Here is a 24,968-nt window from a genome sequence, read left to right on the forward strand (position 1 = left end):
GGTTTAATATATATATATTTATATATAAATATATATATATATATATATATATAATTTTTTTTTTTTTTTTTTACTGTAACATTCGCTTCCTGTGTGTTCAGCATCCTCATATTTTTCTCTCTCTGTTCTCTTAGCTTGTTATGTGAATATGAAACTGACATGAGGGAATTGAACACCTGACCTTTACATGGTCTCCTTTTTTCAGCTTTTGTGTTAAAAATGTCACAGACAAGTTGTTGTGCAGGTGGTGGACAAGGAGGCAGGTAGAGAGATGAGGGGGCGCATTTAGCATGCAGCGCCCCCCTGTGGCCACTGCACGCATTGCACCCTTTTGCTGCTCTGGCGCTTCATGGATTCCGTCTGCTTGTGGCCACAGTGTGTGCTTTTGTGGTGTTTGGTTTTCCACTGAGCTGAAAAGCCTGATGCGGCGAGGCTCAGAATAGATTTTTATTGATCCGTGATGGAGGGCTTAGGGAATGTGCAATGGAAAAAGAGAGGGGAAAAATGGCGGGGTGGGAAGCTGCAATAATTGAACCCTGTGCTGGATTTCTTGAGGTATACTCATTTTTACACCTTCATAAATAAAACTAAAGTAATTTATTAAGGCACTTCTGGTGAGTCAACTCTCTGTTTCGTTACTCCTCCGCTTCTGTCTAGTTAATGAGAGTCAACCATCACCGGAGGGATGATTACCTTCCACATTACATCTCACCGCTCCTTCTGCTTCCACGTAAATATGTGCAGCAAACACGGTTTGTGTGGCTCGTCTCCTTGCCTCGTGGCTCCATCACGGTTACCATGGGAACAGCGTTTAGGGGTGACATCACTGCAGCACTGTGGCATCATCACTGAGATGACTCATGCTTGTTTTTTTTGTGTGTTTTTTTTAAGCCGGCTAATAGCTTTTTAGAAAGAGGGTAGAGGGATTGGAGAAGACATACGGTAAAGGTACCAAGGTCGGGAGTCGAACCCGTCCGGGCCAGCCGCGACGGAGAATAAACCCTCCCCACACGGGGCGCTGCGCCACGCGACGCGATGCCGCGGTGACTCATGCTAGCTCTGAGTCGGTTCTTGTGCGCGTGCCTCTGAGCGGTTTCCGACGCATCGACACTCAACGAGAGGAAAACACACGTCACTCTTGACATTTATGTTTTATTCTATGTAACAAAAATAATTACAATGTTTTTGTTGTTGTTGTTCTAGGACTCTAATAAGATTTCAAAATAAAAGTAAAAAGGACACAGACAGATTTACATAAACATCATAGAGAGAAGTTGAAGAGTATAGTTATATTGAACAACAGAGCGGACATGATTCCCTGTTAAGAAGAAAAGTAAAAAAAAAAAAAACAACAACTTGTGTTTGTATTCATGTCACAGAGGTTAAGGTGCCTGTTTAGAACCGCATCACATGTAACAAGTACATCAGCAATTCACAATGAGCTCCACACAGTCGGTCAATCCCATTCCCATTGTTGGCACATAAGAGATGGACTTTTCTCACCAACATTCTGAACCGGGTCATGCGTCAAATAAAAACCTCCATATGATCTGCAGCTGTGTGGGGGTGTGTGTACAGGAATCTTAATTAGAGTGGATGAAGTCTAATCAACACAACAGAGCGAAGACAGAAACATTGTGGATCTACTGTGTGAGCCGATCTGTTCCAATCAGAGCTTTTTACAGCAAACCGGCACATGTGAAATTGGATGACTAACCGTGTCTGTGTCAATGATGTAGAGACTCAAAACGGCACAAAGGGAGGCAGCAAGGCAGAGGGACGGGCAAATAATAACACCACCTATGTCATGGAGTTCATCTTAGTTTGTCTGCCAGATCAATTTCCTATAATATTTAATGCAAATGTAAATTATATAAACAAATAATACAGGCAGGTGTTTATTTACTGGTATAAACGGCAAACAAAAGCTAAAGCAGCAATTATTTCATGCTTCAAGTGACACTCTGATTCTACTGTCATGCTCATGTGTTTAATATTAACAGAGCCTTTCAACTATCTTCATGTTTGACACTTAATTACAGTAGCAATGATTATTTAATGGAAAATGGAGGTGAAAGAAAATGCACCATCTGTTATCTTGCCATGTTTAATTCTTGCTAGCATTTTCAGACAGAATAACTTTCTGATATAAAAGTAAAGTAACAAAATGCTAAATATTACAACAGTAGTTGATGCTATTTTATTTATTTTTTATACTGACTGGAAATGAATAATATCTTCTGTTCTCAGTATATGCTTCACCCTGGAAGATTATTGGTGGTGCACTGCCTCCAACCTCCACTTTCTATACAAATGATCATATTTTTTTTTTTGTGTGTGAATACCGGTTAAAGCAAACCTGTTGATAGTTTAAAGGTTTGTAAAAAGCATTCACATAAACATCCTTGATGTTTTTGAGAGTGGAGTTTTATCTAGAAGGTAAAAGTCAGCTTTGGTCTTGGCCCCTCTCAGATTAGCCCATTCTAAATGTTGTAGTTCTATAGCCAGGCCTATATGTGGTGCTGCCACAAAAAATACACAAAGCAGAGAAGAATAAGACTTGATAGCAATGTGAGGTATTGTTTAAAAAAAACAAACAAAAAAAACTGCATACTGATCTATAAATGATTGTAAAGTGGGAAAACTTTTGTGTAAACAACTAACAGCATCCTGGTGTAAATCACACCTAGCTAACTACCAGGAAATAAAATGTGTCTTAAGTAAACTTTTAGCTTACCAAGAAGGTAAATTTAAAACCCATCTGAAGATGCTTCAGTCCAACCTCCTTAAACGCTTTTAAAAGCATGAAGCCAACAATTTTATTCTGTTTGGATAGTAAGAAGCTGCTGTTGACAGATGCTTCCTGTTACAGCTAAAACCACAATAAAGCCTTAAAACAGTCCTAGCATTAAAAGAGGTTGTAGTTTAGTTGACAGATTTCTGAGTCGCTTTTTCTTAATTTGATTAGAAGGTAATGCTGAAATATTGGCCAATAAGTCCGACTCTTTTTTTCAGCCTTTTTCATAAAAAAATAAAAAATGTTAAGTCAATTAATTTTTTTTTTTTTTTTTTTAAATACGTAGCTTTACATTTTTTCCACATTGGGCTTTATTTGATCAACATTAACCATGCTATTTGTTCATACCATAATGTTGAGGGGAATAAATATGGCTGTTAGTTATATAAGACAATCTCTTGTAATGGAGGATGCTTTTCACTTTGATCTCCAAGGCGGTTTATCATGTACTGAAACAGGGAATATGCAGCATCTGAACTGCTTCCAGACGTGACCATTTTCTTCCGACCACTAGGTGGCACTGTGACACAGCATTGCTTCTTTATCACCTCCATCTCCTCAAAACTAGATAACAAACTGTCAGCTCTGCTGTTTGGGGCAAGCTAACCATCGTATAGGCTTAGCACTTGTAGCATTGCGACAGTAGGCTGTTTCATGGGGCAGATTGTACATCATGTATACCAGCAGATCACAAAAGCAAACATGTTAGGGTAATAATACTCAGTGCTTCAGAGTGGAGGTCACATTCACATTGTTACAAAGTGAAACTAGACTGAGGCATCTCTTGTTACGCGAATGATACAAATACAAAACACTGAACACTCAAACAGTAACCCCCTAAATACACACACACACATACACACACACACACGCAGAGCTCTGATGTCAGTTCAGTATTACTCAGACACACACAGATGCACTCTTTCTCTCTCAATAGCAGTGTTGTAAAATGAAATCAGGTCTACACTATCCGTACATTTACATCTTATATTTGTTTATATTCATAAATACGATTACACTCGTATTATAATAATGTACATGTAGAGGCTCTTTCTGAACAACCAGGGAGGGAGCGTCTGCAGTGGAGGAGAAGATCATCGTCTTTACTTTGGACACAAACGCAATGTTTACTACAATATCTCTGGGACATTCTCGCTAACATAATTCCCAGTCTTCAAGACAAACTAATGAGGACGAGTCAACTTGCTTTACTCTTTGTGGCATTTTAAAATAACTGGTATGGGAGTATGATGAAACTCAACTTCCCCTTGTCTTTTATTGGTGCTATGTGTGTGATTGCGCCTCCAACTGTGTGGACAAGCTAAGTTTATGCTTTTGTTTTATTATGATGTTGGTAGAGCAAGAACTTTAAAGAATGTTATGCCTTCTCGCCTGGTTGTGTTATTTAGGGGAGACTGGCACTGCTCCTTATTGGAACGCTTCCAATTAGAACAAGAGAACTGAAGCTGTATGAGACGAGTCAAATATATCTTTAGGAGCAAAAGTGTGTCTTTCTGGGACAACCTATCAGTCGCAGTCCAGATGCTGCAGCATCCAGAATGTCATTGGTGAGTGACATTTAGACACTTGGAGGGGTCTGGACCCTCGGCTATTGACAAACGATTCATTTCTGCAGGTATGGATTCAGTTGATGTTTTAAATGATTGAATCTGATTTTACCCAGACGCTAATGTTTGGACGTGACATACGTAATGCACCAGTTCGATGAGGCAAACTGGAAGTTGTATGCTCTGTAAACAACCCCATGAGGAGTAGGACCAAGACATTGTTGCCAGAAATAAAATGTCTTAAACATCCCTCTTGCTGTGACTTTAATTGTTCAATATGTGGAAGCGTGGCAAACACTGACTGAACGACTTTGTTTACTTCCTCTGATGCCATTGCTAAAACTATAATCCTGCAGAGGATGGCTAACTTTAAAGTAGTCTCAGACTGGTATAACCATATAACTCTGAGATTGCCTATTCTAGGTTGATGTGGATCTTGGCTAAACGGTCACTAGTTGTTTCTGTGTATTTTTGGGTGTTTAATGCAAATATGTAGATACACCATCCAGTTTTTTTCTTTCATCTAGATTACCACAGGTGACACACAACGCCTGAGCTACCTCTTCAACCCTTTGCTCCGTTTCTCATCGATTGTAGATCTGAGCAAAGTTCCTCTCCCTTTACCCATTATCAAAGCGCTTCCTCTCTGACATTTAGGGAGGAAGAAAGAAAAAAAACGGGGCAGCAGCAGGACGCAGGCAGAGGAAGAGGAGAGACGGCTATTTAATGTGAAACAACGGTGAATCATCGTAGCAGGTTTGGCCTTTCTCAGAAATACCATTCTGTCATAAGATCTATAATTACTGCTGTGATTATCCCCGCGCCGAGATGGTCAAGTGCCTCCTCTTGTTGCTCAAACAAGTGGTTTTACTGATGAAAGACTGCGGGGTTTGCAGGATTCGACATACATCAGAGAGATTGAAGAACAAAAGCACGGGTTGCGTCACAAGCGGAACAAGTCTAAGCATTAACCAGATTACAAAGTCCTTTGACAAAATATTGATTTTTGTTATCAAAGCTGTGGGGGGCAGCTAAGAAGTGACTGCGGAGCACATCAGTATGCCTGGCCACGCCGCTGGAGGCAGCCGGGCGACACGTTTCATCAGCTGCCAGCCTAGTGTTTAGCTGGTGGACACTCAGCCATAATCTGGCACAAAAACGCTCCCTGGAAGCAGCTGGGAACTTTTTCTAGGGAAGAATCTAAAGCAGTGCAGCCATGGTCTGACCAAAACAGTGTGTCTACTGTACCTCCAGTCTCCAGGACTGAAGGCAATAATAATATGAAATGTCTGGTATTCCATGAATATAAAATAGCACTCTCCGTCAGATAGCTGATCTCAACACTGCTGTTACCCCGCAGCCTTGTGATCTCACGTCCAATACAGTGTGAAAGCACGAGTAACACCATGCTGCTCTGCTATGCACCAAATGCAGCAGGAGGGAATTCCACTTTTCACAGACCATCTGACTGAATTTGTCAAGCCTCCCATCTAGAGTAAAGCAGAGTGGGGAATAAACGGAATGGTGTCAATCAATCGTCAATGCCTCTTCCTCCTCCTCCTGTAGGACCGCATCCCTCCCTGTCTTTTCTCAACCTCCTAACTTCCCTAGCTTCAGTTCACCCTCTCTTCCCTTCCCTTCCTTCTTTTCTTGCCCTTCCCCTCCCCTTCTACTTCTGCATGTCACACTGCAGCAGTAAGACGATGGAAGGGTCGGACTTGGCCGCCTCTTTGAACTCCTCCAGGGTGATCTCGTCGTTGTGGTCCTTATCCATCTTGGAGAAGATCTTGTCGACGCGCTGCTGAGGCGTCAGCCCGTCCTCGTTCATGCGCATCATGATCACCGTGCCGACCATCTTGTAGATGGCCTGCAGCACAGGGTAAAAGGGAAGAAGCTTTTTTTTTAGAAGCAACCCTAAGCTTTCTTTTTAGGTCTTTAGGTCGCCCACATACAATCACACACCTCGATGATCTCCAGCATCTCCATGCGTGTGATCTTTCCGTCTCCGTCCAGATCGTACATGTTGAAGGCCCAGTTGAGTTTCTGCTCAAAGCTCCCCCTGGAGGTGATGGACAGAGCGCAGATGAACTCCCTGAAGTCGATGGTCCCATCGCCGTTCTTGTCAAACGTGCGGAAGGCGTGCTGTGCGAATTTTGATGCGTCGCCATACGGGAAAAACTGGAGAGCGGAAGCACGGGGAAAAGCAGAACGACAAACTATGACAATTGCACTGCGAAGAACCTTGATGCTGTCTTTGGCCCGGACATGTCTTGGTCATAGATGTCTGTAAATCTTTACTAGATGGCAAATTCTATCACACAGAAAACAACCCTTTATATGCAGGAATATATTGATTCAACATCAGAAAAATAAGTTCAAGTGTGTGACACATAGAAAGAGAACATGAAGTTATTGGCAGAAATATCTCCGGCAAAAAACGCTTAAGCCACATTGTCATTGTTTTTGCTATGATTAACTATAACACACTAGAATCCCCCAACCATCCCCATATATATATATATATATATATATATATATATATATATACACAACTAGTGCCTAGTATCTAAGGCACTAGTTGTATTTCTCAACTTAGGTGAGGTTACTGATGATCTGGATACAAAACTTCGGTTACAAAAGAACTTCATCGATCCAGGAGTGAAGCTGGAAACAGAGGATATATATATATATATGGCCTTAAATTAAAGTCAATGTGCCATGAAAAAAGGTCTTGAAAAGTCTTCAGTTTGACTTGCTGAAACCTGCAGATACCCTGACTTACATGACTTGGTTTTTCAGCGACCTAGATGGGTTACTGTTTTCTAAATGAGCTGAAAGCTAATGAGGTGGAAGCCAAGGGTCAAAAGTATATCCACGTTTTGATGACAAGCTAAGATCACAGTGCCACATAGTGACCTGTCATGTCAACTACAGCACATTAATGGTGTCTTGGAACTTTTCCCCAAATTAGATCCCAAATACAGGCAGTTTCCAGTTTCTAGTGTAGAGTAATAATAGTCCTGGTGGCTAGCTAGCTTAGTAGCTAGCTGATTCACTTAAGTTATATGAAAAACAGATCTGCAAATTGTTTAATTCCAGCAACAGAAGAGGTATACAATGAATACAATGTCAGTAGTCATAAATCTATTATAATCAACTAAGAGAACAAAAGTGATTAGCACTAAGAGTGCTATCGGTTAGAGTTCCAGTGAAACCCAGCAGTCCTTATTAAGGCAGAATCAATTAACACATCTTCTTCTCCTTTGTCTCATGTTTTCTCCCGGCTCTCACCTTAACGTAGAGCTGCTGGAACTCCTCCAGGTTGAGAATGCCTGAGGGGCAGTCTTTGAGGAACCCTTTGTACCACTGCTTGAGCTCTGCCTCGTTGAACTCCGTGCTCTTGGTCAGGTCGTCCAGGACCTCCGGGGCCAGCTTGCTGTTGTGTTTCCCCATGATGCCTCACCTCTCTGGGTGGGAAAGCAGAAACAGAGCGAGACCGGTTGAGCATGCAGGTGAGGGTCCGCCAGACAAAACAGCAGCAGCAGCAGCAGCAGCAGTGGCCCTGTGTTGTCCTGCACAGGCCTCATGAGGATGACGAACATAATGAGAACATAATTACTTGTGAACAGATGCAGCCAGAGTAGGTCTGCAACATTTTCATCAGGCTGTGGGTGTCTGAATATTTGCCAACTTTCATCTTCCAAGTGGATTTTAGTCTAATTATGACTTTAAAATAAGATATTTCTTCTCTTTATTTATGACTAAAATGACTGAACATCTAAAAAAAAATGTGCAGTTTGACAACATAGAAATATTGACAACATAACTCTGAGTAACATCAGATACATGCAAAAGTAAAGCAGAAGAAAGTTAGAGTTAAAGCTGGAAGACGGAGGGCTTCGAAATCTGCAGCAACTGTCCGTTCCTCAGAATGACGACTCTGACCTCTCGCTGTGTTTGCGAGGCCTGTGATGTCATCGCTTCAGCTTAGCCCATAAAACGACCCATTAGCCACCGACACCACACACATAACCCCACATGCTGATGGCCACTGCAGCACCTTCGTGACGCCATCCGTGACTCATGGAGCCGTTTTCGCACTCTGACACAGGACACAGCCGACGGCACAGAGCCGGGCGGCCACAAGTCCTGACGGTGTCAGGGCAGTTTTCTGGCGGAAGCATCATCCTGTCGCACTAAACGCGGAATGAGTAATGGAGAGGGAGGCAGCTGAGCCCTAAATCCCTATGAACTGTGCTATTATTTTTGAAGAGTTGCATTCCCGAAACAAGTCAAAGACACTTGGGGGACGCATTAGCTTAGAAGCAGAGTCATAAAAGATATTGATAGGAGGAATATTAGCAGTAAAAGGGTAAGAGCTGTTGGAGAAAAGAAAAATGTGGCAAAGGTCAGTTCTGATTTCTTCAAGGTGTGTGTGTGTGTCTGGGTTTCAAGTCAGAAGCTTAGCAAGGTATTACATACACACATTATTTCAAGAAACAAGCAATAAAATAAATAAACTCAGGTCATAAACGTCCACTGCTAAACTCCTAAATGAGTCTCTGAATTCAAAGTTTAACTAGCGCTCTCATAGATTTGCACATGTAAATGCATGTGCAGGGCAGAAGTCCACCATAAACGCACTGACTGGTTCCTTAGGTTAGTGTTGACTGAGGAACTCACTCACACACACATCATATCTGAGTGGCATCAGGTTTTAGCGGTTGTAGGATTTCTCTTTTGTCTTTTATGAAAGACCACACGAACCGTTCTCCCGCTAGCACTAGACTCTCGTGTTTATTTTGGTTGTATTTACCCAGAATGCCCTGCGCCAGCTGACTCGGCCAGAGACAGAGTTCGTGTCAACTGAACCCAGTCTTGGCATGTCAGAGATCGCTTTTATGGTCCACACCAGAGACGTTCTAGGCCAGGGGTGCCCAAACTTTTTGAGAGCAAGATCTACTTTTTCTCTCACCAGCCGCCTGAGATCTACCTCATGACATGAAGACATAAGAATCTAGGCAAATGAATTACAGTTTGGTTAAATGGAGTGGCATCAGATTTCAGCGGTTGTAGGATTTTTGTTTTGTCTTTTGCAAAAGACCAAGACCAGGTAAATGAATTACAGTTGGGTTAAAGTTGGTGTAAATGCACTAAAGTTGGTGATGTATAATCACTTCTACAGTGGATTTAAGCCTCTATCCTTTTGTTAAAATTGCTTGTCTCTATTTGTGGGGAAAATAAAGGAAATATAACTTTTTGAGGAAGTAAAGCCCATTATATCAGACCCATTATATCAGACACCGGAAAGTCATTCTGAAGGATTGTTCTCATTAGCAGAACCAGCAACCTTTTAATCCACTAAACCCCTGCCCCAGTAGAGTTGTTGACTCTCTGACAGCTCGTCTTAGTGAGGCCTGACTCTCTGGTGTCAGAGTTTATGCAGAGATAACCATCATGGCCCGATCTCATTGGGCCAGCTGAGGTGAAGCTTTGACAACCCAGATGAACAGCCTTCTTCAGCATATCGCTCCGGCTGCCCTGGAGGAGCTAGAGCTTATCAGAGTGCAAACAAAAAGGTGAAGGTGTGCGCATGGGGAGCATGCCAAGCAGCGGGGGGGAAGAAAAGGCACAGAAAAACTGAACAACACATGGATGTAGACTCTGACCTTAACTATTCAGATTCTTTCTTTCAATTAAACATCAGCTGCATTTCCTTCTGATGGATTCTGTTTTCTGGATCTTTAACACACACAACAGTCTGATTGCAGCCTTTTATTCACTGATTTTAACATAATAAGCACTTATAACATGAAAATGATGAAGCCTCATGATTCTTTATCCTTTATATCTTATGTGAAATGTGGAGCTGAGAGCAAAACCATCGATTGAGTTGACGGCATGTTGTTGCTGCTGTGCGCAATGACGTCTTTGACATGCCGTTCATGTCAAAAACACCTACACACACACACACACACACACACACACACACTAGTTATGATGCTTGCTGTAACTACTTCAGGTTCAGGAAACAATAAAGGGTTAGGTGCAGGTTTTGTGTTATGGAAACAGAAGATGCGAGCAGGATGCTAGTTCAGTCTGGTTTGGCAGTGCCGAAAGAGAAGACAGACGAGTTTCTTATTGGGTGTGAAGGGAGCTTAATGCATGTTCATTCCAGCCGTCACGTTGATAGTAAAACCCTGGGTGGAAAGCTGGGCTGTAAATGCGTGGGGGAGACTTCATGTGTGTCACCACGCATGTGTTTGTCAGGCCAGCTTGACGGAAACGAAGCTGACGGGGTGAGAGGCTGAAACATGTTGGAATGCCTGCACTGTGGATGACTTAAGGATGCGTTTAGCAGGAGACAAGTGGAAATCAAAATGTTGAATACCATGACAGCTGCTCTGCAATTGTCCAATACTTTTATGTCTGCATTGGACGACTGCAACGGATAAGACCAGAAACTTGGCACTTGAAATGAGAATAAATGGTAAATAGAAAAGTTGCTTTCTTAATCCTACATTTCTTAAGTTTGTAGAGTCTAAAATGTTCACACCTCGTAAGTAGGCCAAGTGTCATATTTCTAGCCTACTGGTGTTCCTTTTATAAATGTCTACAGTAGTTAATTGTAGACAGTATGTTGGTATTGACAATACAAAATGATGTGAAGTTGGTACGTCTAGGCATCCGGAAGACTAAGTTCGGTTGGGGACCAAAATTGGAACATTTGTTACATTGAGGTTTTCTTACGTACTGCATTGAGAAACTTCCTTACACTCTCTGGTGGGGTGTGGTCTGTGGTGGGGTTACTCCAAGAACCACTGAAGGAAAACACAAAAACCTCTGAAGAAGACACTAACCATAACTTTCTGTTTTACAAAATGTAAACAAAAATGGAGTAGCATCAGGTTTTAGGATTTCTCTTTTGTCTTTGGTAAAAGTCCACCAGTCATTTCTCCCGCTAGCGCTAGACTCACGCATTCGTTTAACTTGTATTTACCCAGAATGCCTTACGCTGTTGTCCGCTTCCTGCTTCCCAAACGGAGTTTAGTGATAGCTGGGAGTCCTTTCTGCTTTGTTTCTTTCTCACTTTTTAAAGTTGAGAAATGTTTCATTGCACAGTCCGTTACAGGAGGCCTTCTGCAAGTGTTAAAAGTATAAAACAGCGCTACATATGTTTGGTGCATGTACATCCCAAAGCAACAGATTTCTACCGAATATTTTCAAATACGTCCACCGTTATGGTACATTTATTTAGAAACACATGTTCTCTGAAAATGTTTGTGGTTTTTGTCAATTATTTTATTTATTGTACACGTCATTAAATAAAGTACTGATCTAGGACTTGGTTTCTGCAATTTCCCAATCTTGAATTACTCAGACTGGTATCAAACACATTTCTTGGCACACCTGGGTATGTCCAATCACTGTGCACTGTACGAAACAAATTATTATTCCAAACCCTCCGTCTTAGTCAATATCACCTCCATCACATTCTCAAATACATTTACACCTCGATAATAGATCTTTGTCTGGATGCCTGTTTACATTTCTCTTTCCAACTCCATTTTAATGCTGCTTAGCCAGAAGGCAGTGTCATCTTTCCTGTCTTTTCAATAAACTTTTACTCAGACGGATGGTCTGGACAGAAGGCTGAGTTTGTTCTGTGACAGTTCTGGAAGTGAAACCTTTAATCAGTGTCATAGTGCTCTGATCTAATGTGTGCTGATGTGTCTGTTCACACCGGAGTGTCTCCCTTGACGGAGAGACAGTGATCAGAAATGTTCAGTGCTTGAAGAAGCAGATCGTACCTTCTGTTGATTTCCAGACTGGAGACTCGCATTTTGATGCACAGATGTTTCATCTAAAGGAATCACATGCTGTACATGTCAATGTTGCTTCGAGATAAAGTATACACAGACTCATGGAAATGTAAAGACAGGAAATCCAGTTTTGCTCTCCGCTTAGGTTATGTAAGGAGAATATGTAAGGTCTTTTTTTCTGTCTAGAAAAATCTATTGATAATCTCCTTTGACAACTTTGACTTGATCAAGTAGCCTGTTAAATCCACAGTTTTTATGAAATGAAAAGTTCACAGTCTGTAAAGAGTTGACAGAAGATGCTGAATTTGTTGAGAATTATCCACATTTCCCTTTTTCAAGTTTTGAAACTGTAGTTGTCATCAGCACTGCAAAAGAAAAACTGCTCTTCATCTGAAATATCTTGTTTAATTTGCTAGCACTGTGTAGACTTCTCTGCAATTTGGCAAAAATAGCCCGACACAGGACGACCCAACTGATTAAAATGTTCATTGATTATGTCATGGTTCACCTAGTTTCTCACAGCTAACCATTGTAAAGCAGTAGTGATTGTGGAGTATTGTTCTTGACATTCAATTTTGTGGTTGGCTAAACTGTTACTGGTTTGGTCCACTTTTCTTTCTCCACTGTAGCTGCATGAGAAATCTTGATATTCCGAAACGGAGTTTAGTGATAGCTGGGAGTCCTTTCTGCTTTGTTTCTTTGTCACTTTTTAAAGTTGAGGAATGTTTCATTGCATAAACCCTTTTTGAGGTTTACCTGGAATTTCCTCAAAAACATCATGTATATTGTTTTATTTTTCTGTAGTACGGTGGGTATGTGTAAAGCAGCAGTCCAAGAGTGAGGAAGAAATGGGTTTGAGCACCAACACTTAAAAATCTCCCTGTGTCACTTTTTACATGACACGATGAGCCTATAAATTTAAAAAAAGGCAGCACTGATGCTTCTGTGTGGGCTGAAATTATGACAGCTGATAATGACATCCATTTGTCTGTTTCTTTCTGTAGATTTTACACTTCATGCTCCAAACATTGATATGATCTACTGGGTCTACAGTCCGAGATAGAAGGGATATTAGTGTTCCTTAACTTTCTAACAAACTAAGTGTCCTTTCACATTATACCACCGGATTAAAGTCACTCAATTGTCTACTTGGCTTTTAAGACTGCTCAATCCTTTGACGACAAACATTTTGGAGAACCTACTATGTTACCACTTATCAAAAGGCTTTTCCAATGTTTCTTTTTTATCCATCTAAATGCAAGTTTGGAAGTTTTCTCATAACTAATGAAACTTTTCTTTCTGCACCTCCTTCAGTTTCAGTATTGTTGTGGAGATTCAAACACCATCAGGAGCTTTTTCTGATGATGATGATATGATGGGATGCAGGCAGAGGACTTGGTCGATGTCACACCAGTTAACCACGCAAGTTTCAAGTTGAACTCTTCTACTGATTCAAAGCAAGATGAACAAATTCTAGGTTTGAAAATGTACTAATGCAGCAGAAAAAGACGACATGGAAAAGAATCCATGACTTGAAAGGAATTGTTGAATAATAAAACATGGCATTAATAATTAAAATGTGTGTAGTTTAATTATTCAGTGTTAAAAATCATTCTCCTTTTTATACAAGTACAAAATTATTCATTACCATAAAGTCTTATTTTACTTTCCAGTATGTTTTGTCTGAATCAAAGTAATATAACAGTTTGGAAGGAGACCAGCCAGTCCCAACTTGAGATTGATAGAAAATCTGTGAAGTGAGCTAAACAGTAGGGTATTAGTAAGGAAGCTTCCCAATCCCAAAAAGTTAGAGCTCACCACTAGAGATAAACTATTATCAGTGGAAACTTAAGGGGGGAAAAAAAGCTGGGCAGCAATTATAAGAAACCAACAAGGTTTTATTTCCACTGGTTTTTAAGAAAGTTTGGCACCTTTCTATATAATTTTGTTATGATCTTTTTTTTCAGACAGAAAAATTCTAAATGAGTGAATAAATCAATTAATATGAAACATTTCAGATTAGAACCCTGTAATGTTTTACAAAGGTCCTCTCAAGGCGTCGTCTCCCAGCTTCCAGTCGTTCTAATTCCTCTACATCGCTTCAGTCAGAGGTAGCCAACATTTTAAAAAATCCTTTTTGAGAATCACAAAACGGTTGAAATGCTTTAAATGAACGTTCAACTGTAATCTCACACAGTCCACAGTGTGGACTTGCTAATTTCCACTATATGGAGGAACGAAATGTTGAGCACACTATCACTACGATGGGAGCTCACGCTCCGCGGCTTTGGCTGAACGTGTCCCAGAGGGAGAAACGTGTTGCTGTGTCTGTGAGGGAAAATGATTAGCTGGCAAAAACTGTAATTGAGTTGGAAAGAGCGCAAAAATGGGAAGCGGGGCGTCCCATAGAGCTGATGACTGAGCAGGGCGGAGTTTGTGTCGTCTCTTCAGAGTGGAAAAAGGACAACAGACGTGATATGGGGACAATCAATAACACACTAGTCCAATACCAGCTCTATCTACCACCCTGTGAAGTACAGTGTGTGTGCGTGTGTGTGTGTGTGTGTGTGTGTGTGTGTGTGTGTGTGTGTGTGTGTGGACGTTTGTGAAACAGAGGGTAAAAGAAGCAATGAAAACCTAAAACAGGGCCTGCTTATTGTTATGTGGATAAGCAGTAAGCTAAAACTGCCAAAACATTATTGGGGCAGCTCAGTGAACTGACAGAAACAAACCATTGGTTGCCTTGATGAAGCAAACCGCCATCCGGCAGAGACCGAGGCTCACGGCCAACAACGAGCCGCCTGATTTATGGATGTGATACGAGTTCAAACCAAATTACTGATGACTAAACGGAAAGTAAGTTGAAACGGCTCCGCCGCTTCACGCCGAGAGCTCTGTACTTGTGATTTAAAAGACATAAACCTCGAATCAAACTCGATAAAACTGTTTACAACATGAAGCATATCTGAAAATGTTTAGAAAACTAGACGTATTACAAAAATATTTACTAAAGGATCTGGTTTTCCCAGATATTGTGCTGCTTTTTATCTCTATAGAGATAAAAAGTTTATTTTAATAAAATACCTACCAAAACTTAATTAAGTCTTATATAAATAGGGTCGTATGAATGGCTTGCATCTACTGTACACGTTTGAGAAATGATGTAGAGAGTAAGAAACTACAGTGGAAAGCAGGGGGGGATTAGTACATGACCTTAAGAAGATCAGACAGCCCAGCATGAAAACCTGTCATGTCCTGTGATTAATACGGGCTCATGGGCTCAGAAGGAGCTTGGAGAACAATACAGAAGAATTTACAATCCCAAAAGTTTACATACATTGTACGTCTCGTTGTCTGACATTGATTCCTAGGTTTCCTTGAATGGATTTTACTTGACAAACCTTCTTGCTGGCTCATCTCTTCAACTCAACTTTCTATGATTATGCTTGAACACAGCACTTTGTGAACAATTAATCAATGACTACATTCACACATTAGGAATTGATGCTCAATATCAATGTTTTTTGCTGAAATTAGATTTTTTTTGTGTGGTCGTTCCAGTTACCAGTTAAACCGGACTGCAGTGAGACTTCTGTGTGAACATTGAACGATGACGTCACACAGCAGCGCACTGTTCGCAGAGGTAATAATGGAAGCCACGTATTACAAATGTGCACAAAACTTTGTCGATATTCCGCTAATGTCGAAAAAACACAATTTCACTTTTGTGATGTTCAAATAGAAAAATCAAATAAGTTTAGTCATGCAAATAGTTAAAAGTCATGTTGCGCCATCATCCTCCTACCACTTCCTGTTGTCGTCTTATTTGAAGTTAGCGCCAGCGGCAACATCTGGTTGATGTTTTGAAATTGCTTATTTCACTCATTTAACTGAATAAGTCTTTTTTCCTAAGATGTTACAAGACGATTTATAATTTAAATGCTAATATCGATGGACAGTTTTGATTCAGATGTAAAGGGTGAGCAAGTACTAAACCAATGTCCTTAATTTTAATAATCAGAATGAAGGAAGGATTTTCTAAAATGGGTCTTAGTGTGTGACTAGCTCTGGAGTGTGACAATAACACAGCATCAGGCGTTAATGAGAACCAGCACTCCTGTGTTGGGCTGACAGTGAGAGAGCAGCAGACTGCTGGTCTGAAGTCAAGCTGTGCCAAGTTGTGTAACAACTGGAGTGGATGACACTGCAGGCATCGGCCTCGACTCAAATGAATATCTAAATAGATCGAAAGGTTTTGTGTCGATTATGTGATTGTTGATTCTTTATGACAAACCCAGTTGCCAGGGGAGGGACGACGCATCCAGCTCACAAGAAAGAACGATACTTAATGTCAGGGTTCATGAGAATGAGGTGAGACCATAAGAGAATTTCATAGTACATATTGTTTTAGTATTTAATTTATTTTATACAGAGTAAGGATCAGCGCAGAACAATCTAGACCACATTTTGTGTTTTTTGTGCCTGTTTTTAATTTATGGTGGTCTTAATGCCATAAAAGCAACACAATGTTTCCTTTATGTAATTCCACATCTAGAACAGATACTTGAGAATTCAAAAATGGGAAAGTGTGTTTTAACAAATCCCTGTTCAGTAAAGAATTACAATTTGTGAATTTCAATGCAGTCCACATTCCTTTGAAACAACCTGTGAACCATTTAGTTTAGCGCAGAGAGGTAACAATGAGCAGGATGTAAACATTAAACTTCTCCATAGAGAAACTCACAGTTATGACCCTAACAACTGCCTGCTCAAAAATTGCTTTCAAAAACTGTTCTCTTTCAGAGCATTTTGCATTTGATGTAGCTTTTGTCACAACAGTAGCCCTTATTTATCTGTAAAGATAGCTAATATCATTTATTAAGAGTAAAGTTGCCTGTTTTGGGGGCTCTGCTGCCAACTGGTGGTTAAACATGTAATTTCATAAAAGAAAAAAATCAACGCAGAGGCTTCGTGTTGCCTGAAAACCAGTAATAACTGGGATCCTGTATTTACAGCTGTAAATGTGTGATCGTAAGTACGGAGGTAGTTTTTAATTTTGATCCAAGCAATTAACTTTTGGAAAATATTATCTCATTAGCATTAACACAGGCAAAATTTTTGACTATAAAGCTTAAAAAGTGGTTAAAATGACTCAACAAGCTAGTTACTTGCTACCAAGACTACCCTATCATTAGCCACTTATAATAGGTTTGTATCTTAACTGTTGCTCTGTCACAGTTTGTTTTTTCCTCTGAAAAGCCAAAATGGTGTCACACTGGAATACTGAACCACACATAGGTGACGGGTTCACTGCAGTATTCGTTAGTGTGTATCTTTTTTTTCTTCTTATCCAACTTTTCTGTTGTGCAATGAGAAAAAACTAAAACTCCCTTTATGATTTGAAGCCATTCTGAATGTAATTCTGTGATGAACAAAATCTTTTTGAAATCAACATAGAAGAGATGAGACGCAGTTTTGAGTCAAAATGTAAAAAAGATCATTTGAAGAATAACAACACAAATGGACGGTGAGGTATCATCATTTTCCTGAATCACATGTTTCAGTGGCTTTTCTGTAAAAGCTGTGATGTCAACCAGTTAAAGTCACAGCCTAATTTTAGTACACGAAGTAATCCTGCCAACTAGACAAATAAAATCTTTTTGTGTTTATGCCAACCACATTTTAGTGTAGAGAAACAGCAGAGAAGCTGCACTGGAATGAGTGGAAATCAGTAGAAAATAAGGGATGAGTTGTTAGCATGGTTCTTGTTAGTTTTTATATCACCTTAATCTGCATACACCTCCCAGCAGACTCATTCAGGACGGATGCATTGCTATAGAAACACTGCTCCCCCCGGTGCAGTTCGAATGCTCACTTAAGATGAAGCGGCATGTTGAGCCAGGGGAGAAACAAGGGGCACAAAATGGCAATGTGTCTTCATGAGTCAGTCTCCTGGAGACTCTACGTCTAAAATATCACTGATTCACCTCAGGGTTTTATTCACTGCCATTACTGTAGCAGATTCCCTTTCTGCCTGAGCCCTAACACACCTGCAGAGCCTGTTAAAATCTGCAAATATCTGTTCCTAAAACACACTGAAGTTCATCCATCCATCCATTTTCTGAACACCCTTGTCCCTCAGTGGGGTCGGGAGGGGTGCTGGTGCCTATCTCCAGCTAACGTTCCGGGCGAGAGGCGGGGTACATCCTGGACAGGTCGCCAGTCTGTCGCAGGGCCACTGAAGTTCACTGGAGCAAAAATTGTCTCCTAGATTACCTACACTCAAGAAAATGTATTAACTCTAAGTACCGCTTTGGGAGAACAGGGTATCTGCAAGTTGAATTTAAGACTTTTTAAGACGATTTTAATGCCATCTTGAATTAATCGAAGAGCAAAAACATCTATACCTGTCCGCACATGTAGTCTGTGTGGACAGGTCTCAGTTTGGCTGCACACATCGAATTTCATTCCATTCTTCTCTAAAAAGATTGAGGTCTGGGCTTCGACTGGTCCATTCTAGCACATCCATCTTTTTTGTCTACAAACCATTTCTGTGTAGCTTTGTGGTTGTTAACATTTAGTCTTTCAAAATATAATTGGTTTTAAGGTTAAAATAGACTGTAAGACTTTTATACTGTGTAACCAGGCAGAAAGTTTGCAAACTAAATTCAGTCATTTGTCTGGAGGTCCTGACAAAGCAACATGTGGGATTTCTTCTGGCATTCTGCCAGAACATTAGTCACTTTAACCACTTTGAGGGCTGAAAACTTAATCCTTCAGCCCAAATAACCCAAATTAAGTTATTTTGGTATTAACTCAGCGGATTTTAGAGTGTACATACAGCTGTTATGAACTTGCTTTCACCTTGGACCTGGATAATTGATGGTATGTTTTGAACAAAAAGGTTATGTGCTGTAGACAGATATTTTGTTAATGTTCGTTTTCACACCTAATAATCCAGTAGACTCGATTCAATTGGGACCAAAACTTCAACATTTGTTGCATTTTCAGCAGCTTTAACACTGCGCTGCACTTTGAAATACCTGTTCACCTCCTCACCTGTGGTGGCGCTGCACCAAGAACTACTGAAGGAAACAACACGAAAACTTCAGAAGACAACATGAGTGCACATTCCTTCTACACAAAATGCAACAAACCACGAGCCATTCCTCCCTCTCGCAGGAAACTCTGATTTATTTTTGGTTGTATGTACCCAGAATGCCCTGCATTTAGTTTGCTTTCTGCTTTTGGAGCGCTCTTTGCTTGGCGTTCACATATGCATTTGAATTGCACCAGAGTTCACTTCAATCTAACCGAGACCCAGTTTTTTTGGTGGACCAGAGTTTGCATTTTTGATCTGCATTAGAGTTTGATTGCACATTTACACTTCCACAATCGAACCAAACTTTCTAGGCAAAAAAAGCTAAAGTTCAGTTAAAGAGAACTAAACAGAGCAGGTGTATGTGCACTCTGACGAGTGTTAAAAGTAGAGGTGCAACAATTGAAGTTCTCTGGCTTGTCACCAATCTCTAAGAAGCCTGACCTTGCAATTCCAGTTTTGGTCAATACCAATTTTATTGGTCTGAAAAGTTGCTAAATATTACGACAAAGTAACTAACTTGACAACAGTGACTATTGTTGACCGCACAGACGTTACCTGGTTTGCAGGTCAATCAATCAACCCCCTCTAGCAGCAGAACAAAAGGAGACAGTGATTGGTTTTCAGACCTTGATGGAGGTAGATAATATTGGTTGATAAGATCGACCAACATAAGTATCGGCCAATCACTGACCTCCTAAAATTAAATAAATCGTGTCCCATTTCTTTTACTTTTGGAATATCACCAGTCTATTGGTGCACCTGTAGGGAGAGGAAACTAATAATTTAGAAAGATATGCCACATCATTCAGTCACAGATATTTCCACATACACTGTATGTTTGAGGAAAAAGCTGGTTTAACCATCCTTCTATCACAGTTTCTGATTGGTGGGAATCTTCAGCTGAATGAAGGACCTTGAGTTTTAACATCTGTAAGCGTTCATTAGTTACCCACCACTGATCCAACAAAACTCCCTCACTCTGGATTCTTTTATTGGTGCTCAACCACAATCAGCCAGTTTGCAAACACACACAACACACACCCAACAACCACACATCTCTATATTCAATCATCTCTCTTCCTGGGTAATAAAGCATGTGACAAGAATGGATGAATCAATCAGTCAAGAGGAGTGTGTGCCTCATGAAAGCCGCCCTGCTTCAAACACAAAGACGTACAGCGGACAATGTGCACACACACCAAGCCAGTGATGCATGAGACAGATGAGCAGTACACCTGGCCACATGGCTTGTTACCAAAATGGAAATGATGCATGGGGAGAGGAAAAAAGAAACAAAACACTGCATATGAGTGTGTTATAGTAGCACAGCATCCTTCCTGTGAGGCTGTAAAACACTTGAAAAACTGAAAAACACACGCACGTACACGCACACACACACACACACACAGGAATTACAGTAGCAGTTAACATGTTGCTTTACACTGGTATTATCACACTGTGCATGGATCAATAAGTCTTTCCAGCTTCCCAGAGCACAGGATGTGGATACAGCAACATTCACTGACCTGCTGCTCGGTCAGCTGCAGCTTCTTTCCACATGCTGTTGGACATAGCAATGGAGCTATGAGAACATCTCTGAACACTGGAGTGATAAGGTGATTAAAGTCTTTCTTGTTTGGTCATTTATTCAGCAAAGACCTTGGGTGTTTTCACACCTGATAGTCTGGTAGATTTGGTTTTATTGGGGACCAAAATTGCAACAACTGGTCGCCATACTGCACTGTGTCAAATGATCCAAACTAATATAAACCCTGTTCAACCCCTCTGCCATGGTGGCGCTGCACCAAGAGCTACTGCAGGAAACGACACAAAAACCTCCAAAGAAGACATGAACGCAACTTCTTTCTTCGCAAAATGTAATGAAAATTGAAGTAGCGTTGGATATTAGCGGTTGTAGGATTTCTCTTTTGTCTTTGGTAAAAGACCACAAGCCTTTTCTCAAGCCTAGACTCTTGTGTTTGTTTTGGTTCCATTTACCCAGAATACTCTACACAATAGTTAATTTCCTGCATTTGGAGCGGTCTCCAGTCTGCTTGCATCAACATATGAAATTCAAACCACACCAGAGTTCACTTTATTCAAACTCAAGTTTTTAAGTGGACTAGAGTTCACTTTATTGGTCTGCATCAGAATTTGACTGTGCTTTCACATCTCCCCAAACGAACTGGGCTTTCTAGGCAAACAAACTAGAGTTTAATTAAAGCAGACTAAACAGTGCTGGTATGAATGTGCCAATAGATAATATGCTATAGACAACAAATAAAGGGTGGTCTTTGACTATCCCAATCAGTTTAACTGGTCAAGAGTGCTGGGTCTTCTTCTTCTCAACACACTTCATGTAGTTTTAAAATAGGATTTAATGTAAATCTGTGGACTGTGATGGTCTAAGAAAAAGGTTAATTTAGCCTCATATAATTTTTGTGTTAATATTTCTTCATCATTATCTTGCTGAAATACCCAGTTAGAACCTACTTTCAGTTTTCTGACAAAGCCCATCAAGTTGTCATGTAAAATGTCTTGCTATTTTTTAATCATGTACTCTGACACGGTTCGCCAGACCTTCGAATGTGGCCACCCACACCATCGGAGAAGTTTACATTGAATGAAATCACACCGCTGAGTGTTGCTTTAAACATGCCAAACCCATAGGAGGCAGTAAAGCGCAAAGCTATGACAGCCAATCAGATTGCTTCAAAACAACCACAACTTCCTGTTAGGAATTAACCTTGGCGCCAGGAGGTTCATTTGTAGCCTGCACTACTTTTAAGTATCTTACTAGTATGTGAAATTAGTAAAGCACAAGACAATGCCGATTGGGAATCATGTCAAAGGAAATAGATGAACATATTGGTGAATTGTCACCAACTGTAATGTGTTAAATCTTTGTTTTCCCATGTACACATGCAAACACAAAAACAGAGTTTTCTCAAATCTCCACTTTGGTCTGAGGTTTTATAAATATTAGTTCTAAGTGATATTAGTTTTTGGTGTGGATGAAAGCCGGGCTAAAATGAATAAAAGTATATTTGTTTTCCTGTATCTATGATTGTTACGTGCAGGTATGTGTGGACTAGGCCTTTCACTCATCTGACAAAAGCAAAGGGTTCTAGTAAATGTTTACATTTGTGATGGTAGACCAAAGACCAAGTCTGGACATTTTTTGCCATTGAAACAACCAGATGCCATATAGATGGCATCAAGTGGTTGTCGTAGAGACTTGGGAGTCTGTTGATGAACCCTAATTTCTTTTAGCTTTTGGCTAATTAGCTGAACAACAATGTCAAAAAGTGTATTTATTACATTTGTTGTTTTATTTTCAAAAAATTTATTTTAATATTTCACTAGCAAAATATATTCCCCCGTTGAACAAATGTACTGAAATTAAAGGTTTTGGGTTTTTTTAATTGTTCTGTTTATGTCAAAGCTCACTGCAATATGAAATAAATTTATTTATGCAGGTCACAAAAGAGACTGTGCAGACTTTCGCAGATGAAAAGCATGTGGTAAAAAAAATAAAATAAAATAAAAAAATTGGTCATGAGCCCTCTTAGCACAAAGCTGTGACCCCAAAATGAATCAGCGGTAACCGGGCGTCCGTCGGTTCCAAAATGCAGGGCTGTAATTGCTCAGCACCACTTGAGAAAAGGCTTGAGTAGAAAGCAGAGAATAACAACCATAAAGCAGCTGCAGTGCTGTCCTACATACCGTATCAGACAAAAGTTAGAACAGACCTACTTCCACAAACTCAGTACTGGCAATTGTTACGCATGCTAAGAGAATGTGTGATTTAAGGCAAGTAAAACATACAAGAAAAACAGAGGAAGCCACTGAGGTCCCACATTAATATGTAATACATCACTATCATTTCCTGCTCTGCTTTGTTACATAAAATCCCAATAAAAACACAGTCAAGCTTTTAGTTGTAGCATGACATGACTGCAAAAAAAAAAAAAAAGGAATTTAAAAGGCACAATCGTCAGGATTTACAACCGCAGACTGCAGGACGTGCACCCTGATTCCTGCTACAGCTATTATGTTAAGATAACCAGCTACTCATGCATCCATTTACATCCTCATATCATATTTATCTCCTACACAAGCAGATTAGATTCAGACGTGTTTCTGTTTTTCTCCCACAGCATGAAGGACATCTTCCATGCAAAACAAACGCTTCTTCTTGAAACGAATAAATAAAAAAAAATAAAAAAAATGAGTCACCAGGTCTCCAGAATACCATTTTTTTTTTTAATGAAAGCAGATGTGCTCACCAAAATGTCAGTTCAAAGTGCCCTCCAGGAAAACACTGAGCTCACCTGCTCAACAAGTACAGCTGAGCCACCAACTGACTCATATGCAGAGCTACATAATGTAACTGAAGACTACTCTATTATTTTAGGAAAACTATTCCTCTTTTATCACTTATTCTGTCAGCTAACAAATAAAAGCTAATTTGGCAGTGGCTTCACAAAAACGGTGCAATGAAAGCAGACAATGAGAACAGAGGATGGAGGGGAGGGAAATGACCTCCACTTACCCTGTTATATTTGAAGGAAAATTCAGCTCCTTCTGACGAGGAAAGTGCTTCCCGGCTTGATGTCACGGCAGTATTTTCCTCCCAAACGGCTTGTCCCTCATGTAAAGTAGACTCCCGAGTTCACTCACCTCTCTCTTTTTCTCTCTCTCTCTGTGGTGGAAGAAGATGAATGAACCGCTGGGTCTCCCTTGCCAACACATTTGCATAAGCCCCGCCTCTCGCGCGCGCTGGTTAGCCGGCGCGTCGCTGAAAGGAGGCTCCTTTTTACTTGATTGGACGAAGCAGCTTGTCAATCAGGAAGCAAGCTGTGCGCGCGGCTGTATCGTTGACCGTGAGCTAGTGCGACCGAAAAGAGAGGGAGAAGAAGCAAGCTTCAACTGCGGAAACAAGCAGAAGGCGTACTATGTAGTGATAAGACAATATTGCGACTTTTATTTTGCTTCTTATTTGAGTCTGTCACACGTGAATGTTCAAATAATTAAGGAAGTTGTAAAATCAGACAAAATATAACCTGAGAAAATATATATATATATTTAAATTTGTTTTCAAATAATTGTATTTATTAAATTGGGAAGGAAAACTGTTTACACCAACCTGATTCCATGTGAAAGAGTAAATACACCTCAAAACATAAAATTGTGCAAAGAATGGCTGCAACCAAGCACCAATAACTGCTTATCAGGGTCTAACATGTGGAGAGATTTATGTCCACTATTCTTGTAGAATTGATCAAATTAGCAACCTTGGCTGGTTTTTTAACACTAACACAAGTTCATTAGAGAATGAAGGTCACCTTCAACAAAATGACTGGCGGCTCAATGAGATTTAAGTTCTGACATGGCAGAAAACCACAAGAAAGAGGTAGACTTGTATGGGGTTCCAGTTGTGCCAAAAATATGCTCATTTGTCTATGCAAGGGGTGTATGCAGCATTCTTATGTAATGTAACGTGTTTATGTGCAGATGTAAGCTACGTATGTGGTGGGCTTATCTCCATGTGCACACTGAAAAAAAAAAGAATGGAGCTCCAACTTAAAAAAAAGTTAATTTGCTATATGTAATCAACTTCAGTTTGTTAACTTAATTTATTTACATTTGTTTAACATTACAACTTAACAAGCTTG

The 24,968-nt window shown here is 40.3% G+C and overlaps 1 protein-coding gene across 1 annotated transcript; it reads right to left on the minus strand.

Moving 5' to 3' along the window:
* Positions 1-1,341: 1,341 nt before the first annotated feature.
* LOC106945651 (visinin-like protein 1) lies at positions 1,342-24,016 on the minus strand. The gene is made up of 4 exons (XM_015029478.1): positions 23,846-24,016; positions 7,657-7,832; positions 6,328-6,543; positions 1,342-6,232 (listed from the first exon to the last, which is right to left on the minus strand). Exons 2-4 carry the CDS (start codon positions 7,816-7,818, stop codon positions 6,035-6,037), a joined length of 576 nt encoding a protein of 191 aa, XP_014884964.1. The 5' UTR covers positions 7,819-7,832; positions 23,846-24,016; the 3' UTR covers positions 1,342-6,034.
* Between the last annotated feature and the right edge of the window lie 952 nt (positions 24,017-24,968).

This window comes from Poecilia latipinna, unplaced genomic scaffold, assembly GCF_001443285.1.
Source record: "Poecilia latipinna isolate Pla-1442-1.1 unplaced genomic scaffold, P_latipinna-1.0 Scaffold154, whole genome shotgun sequence".
NCBI classification, from domain to species: Eukaryota; Metazoa; Chordata; class Actinopteri; order Cyprinodontiformes; family Poeciliidae; genus Poecilia; species Poecilia latipinna.

Excerpts from the sequence above, each read along its gene's own strand:
- LOC106945651 (XM_015029478.1), bottom strand. The coding sequence starts at position 7,818 with ATGGGGAAACACAACAGCAAGCTGGCCCCGGAGGTCCTGGACGACCTG. Across the intron at positions 6,544-7,656 it reads TCCAGCAGCTCTACGTTAAG|TTTTTCCCGTATGGCGACGC; the intron begins GTGAGAGCCGGG and ends TCCGCTCTCCAG. Across the intron at positions 6,233-6,327 it reads AGATGCTGGAGATCATCGAG|GCCATCTACAAGATGGTCGG; the intron begins GTGTGTGATTGT and ends CCTGTGCTGCAG.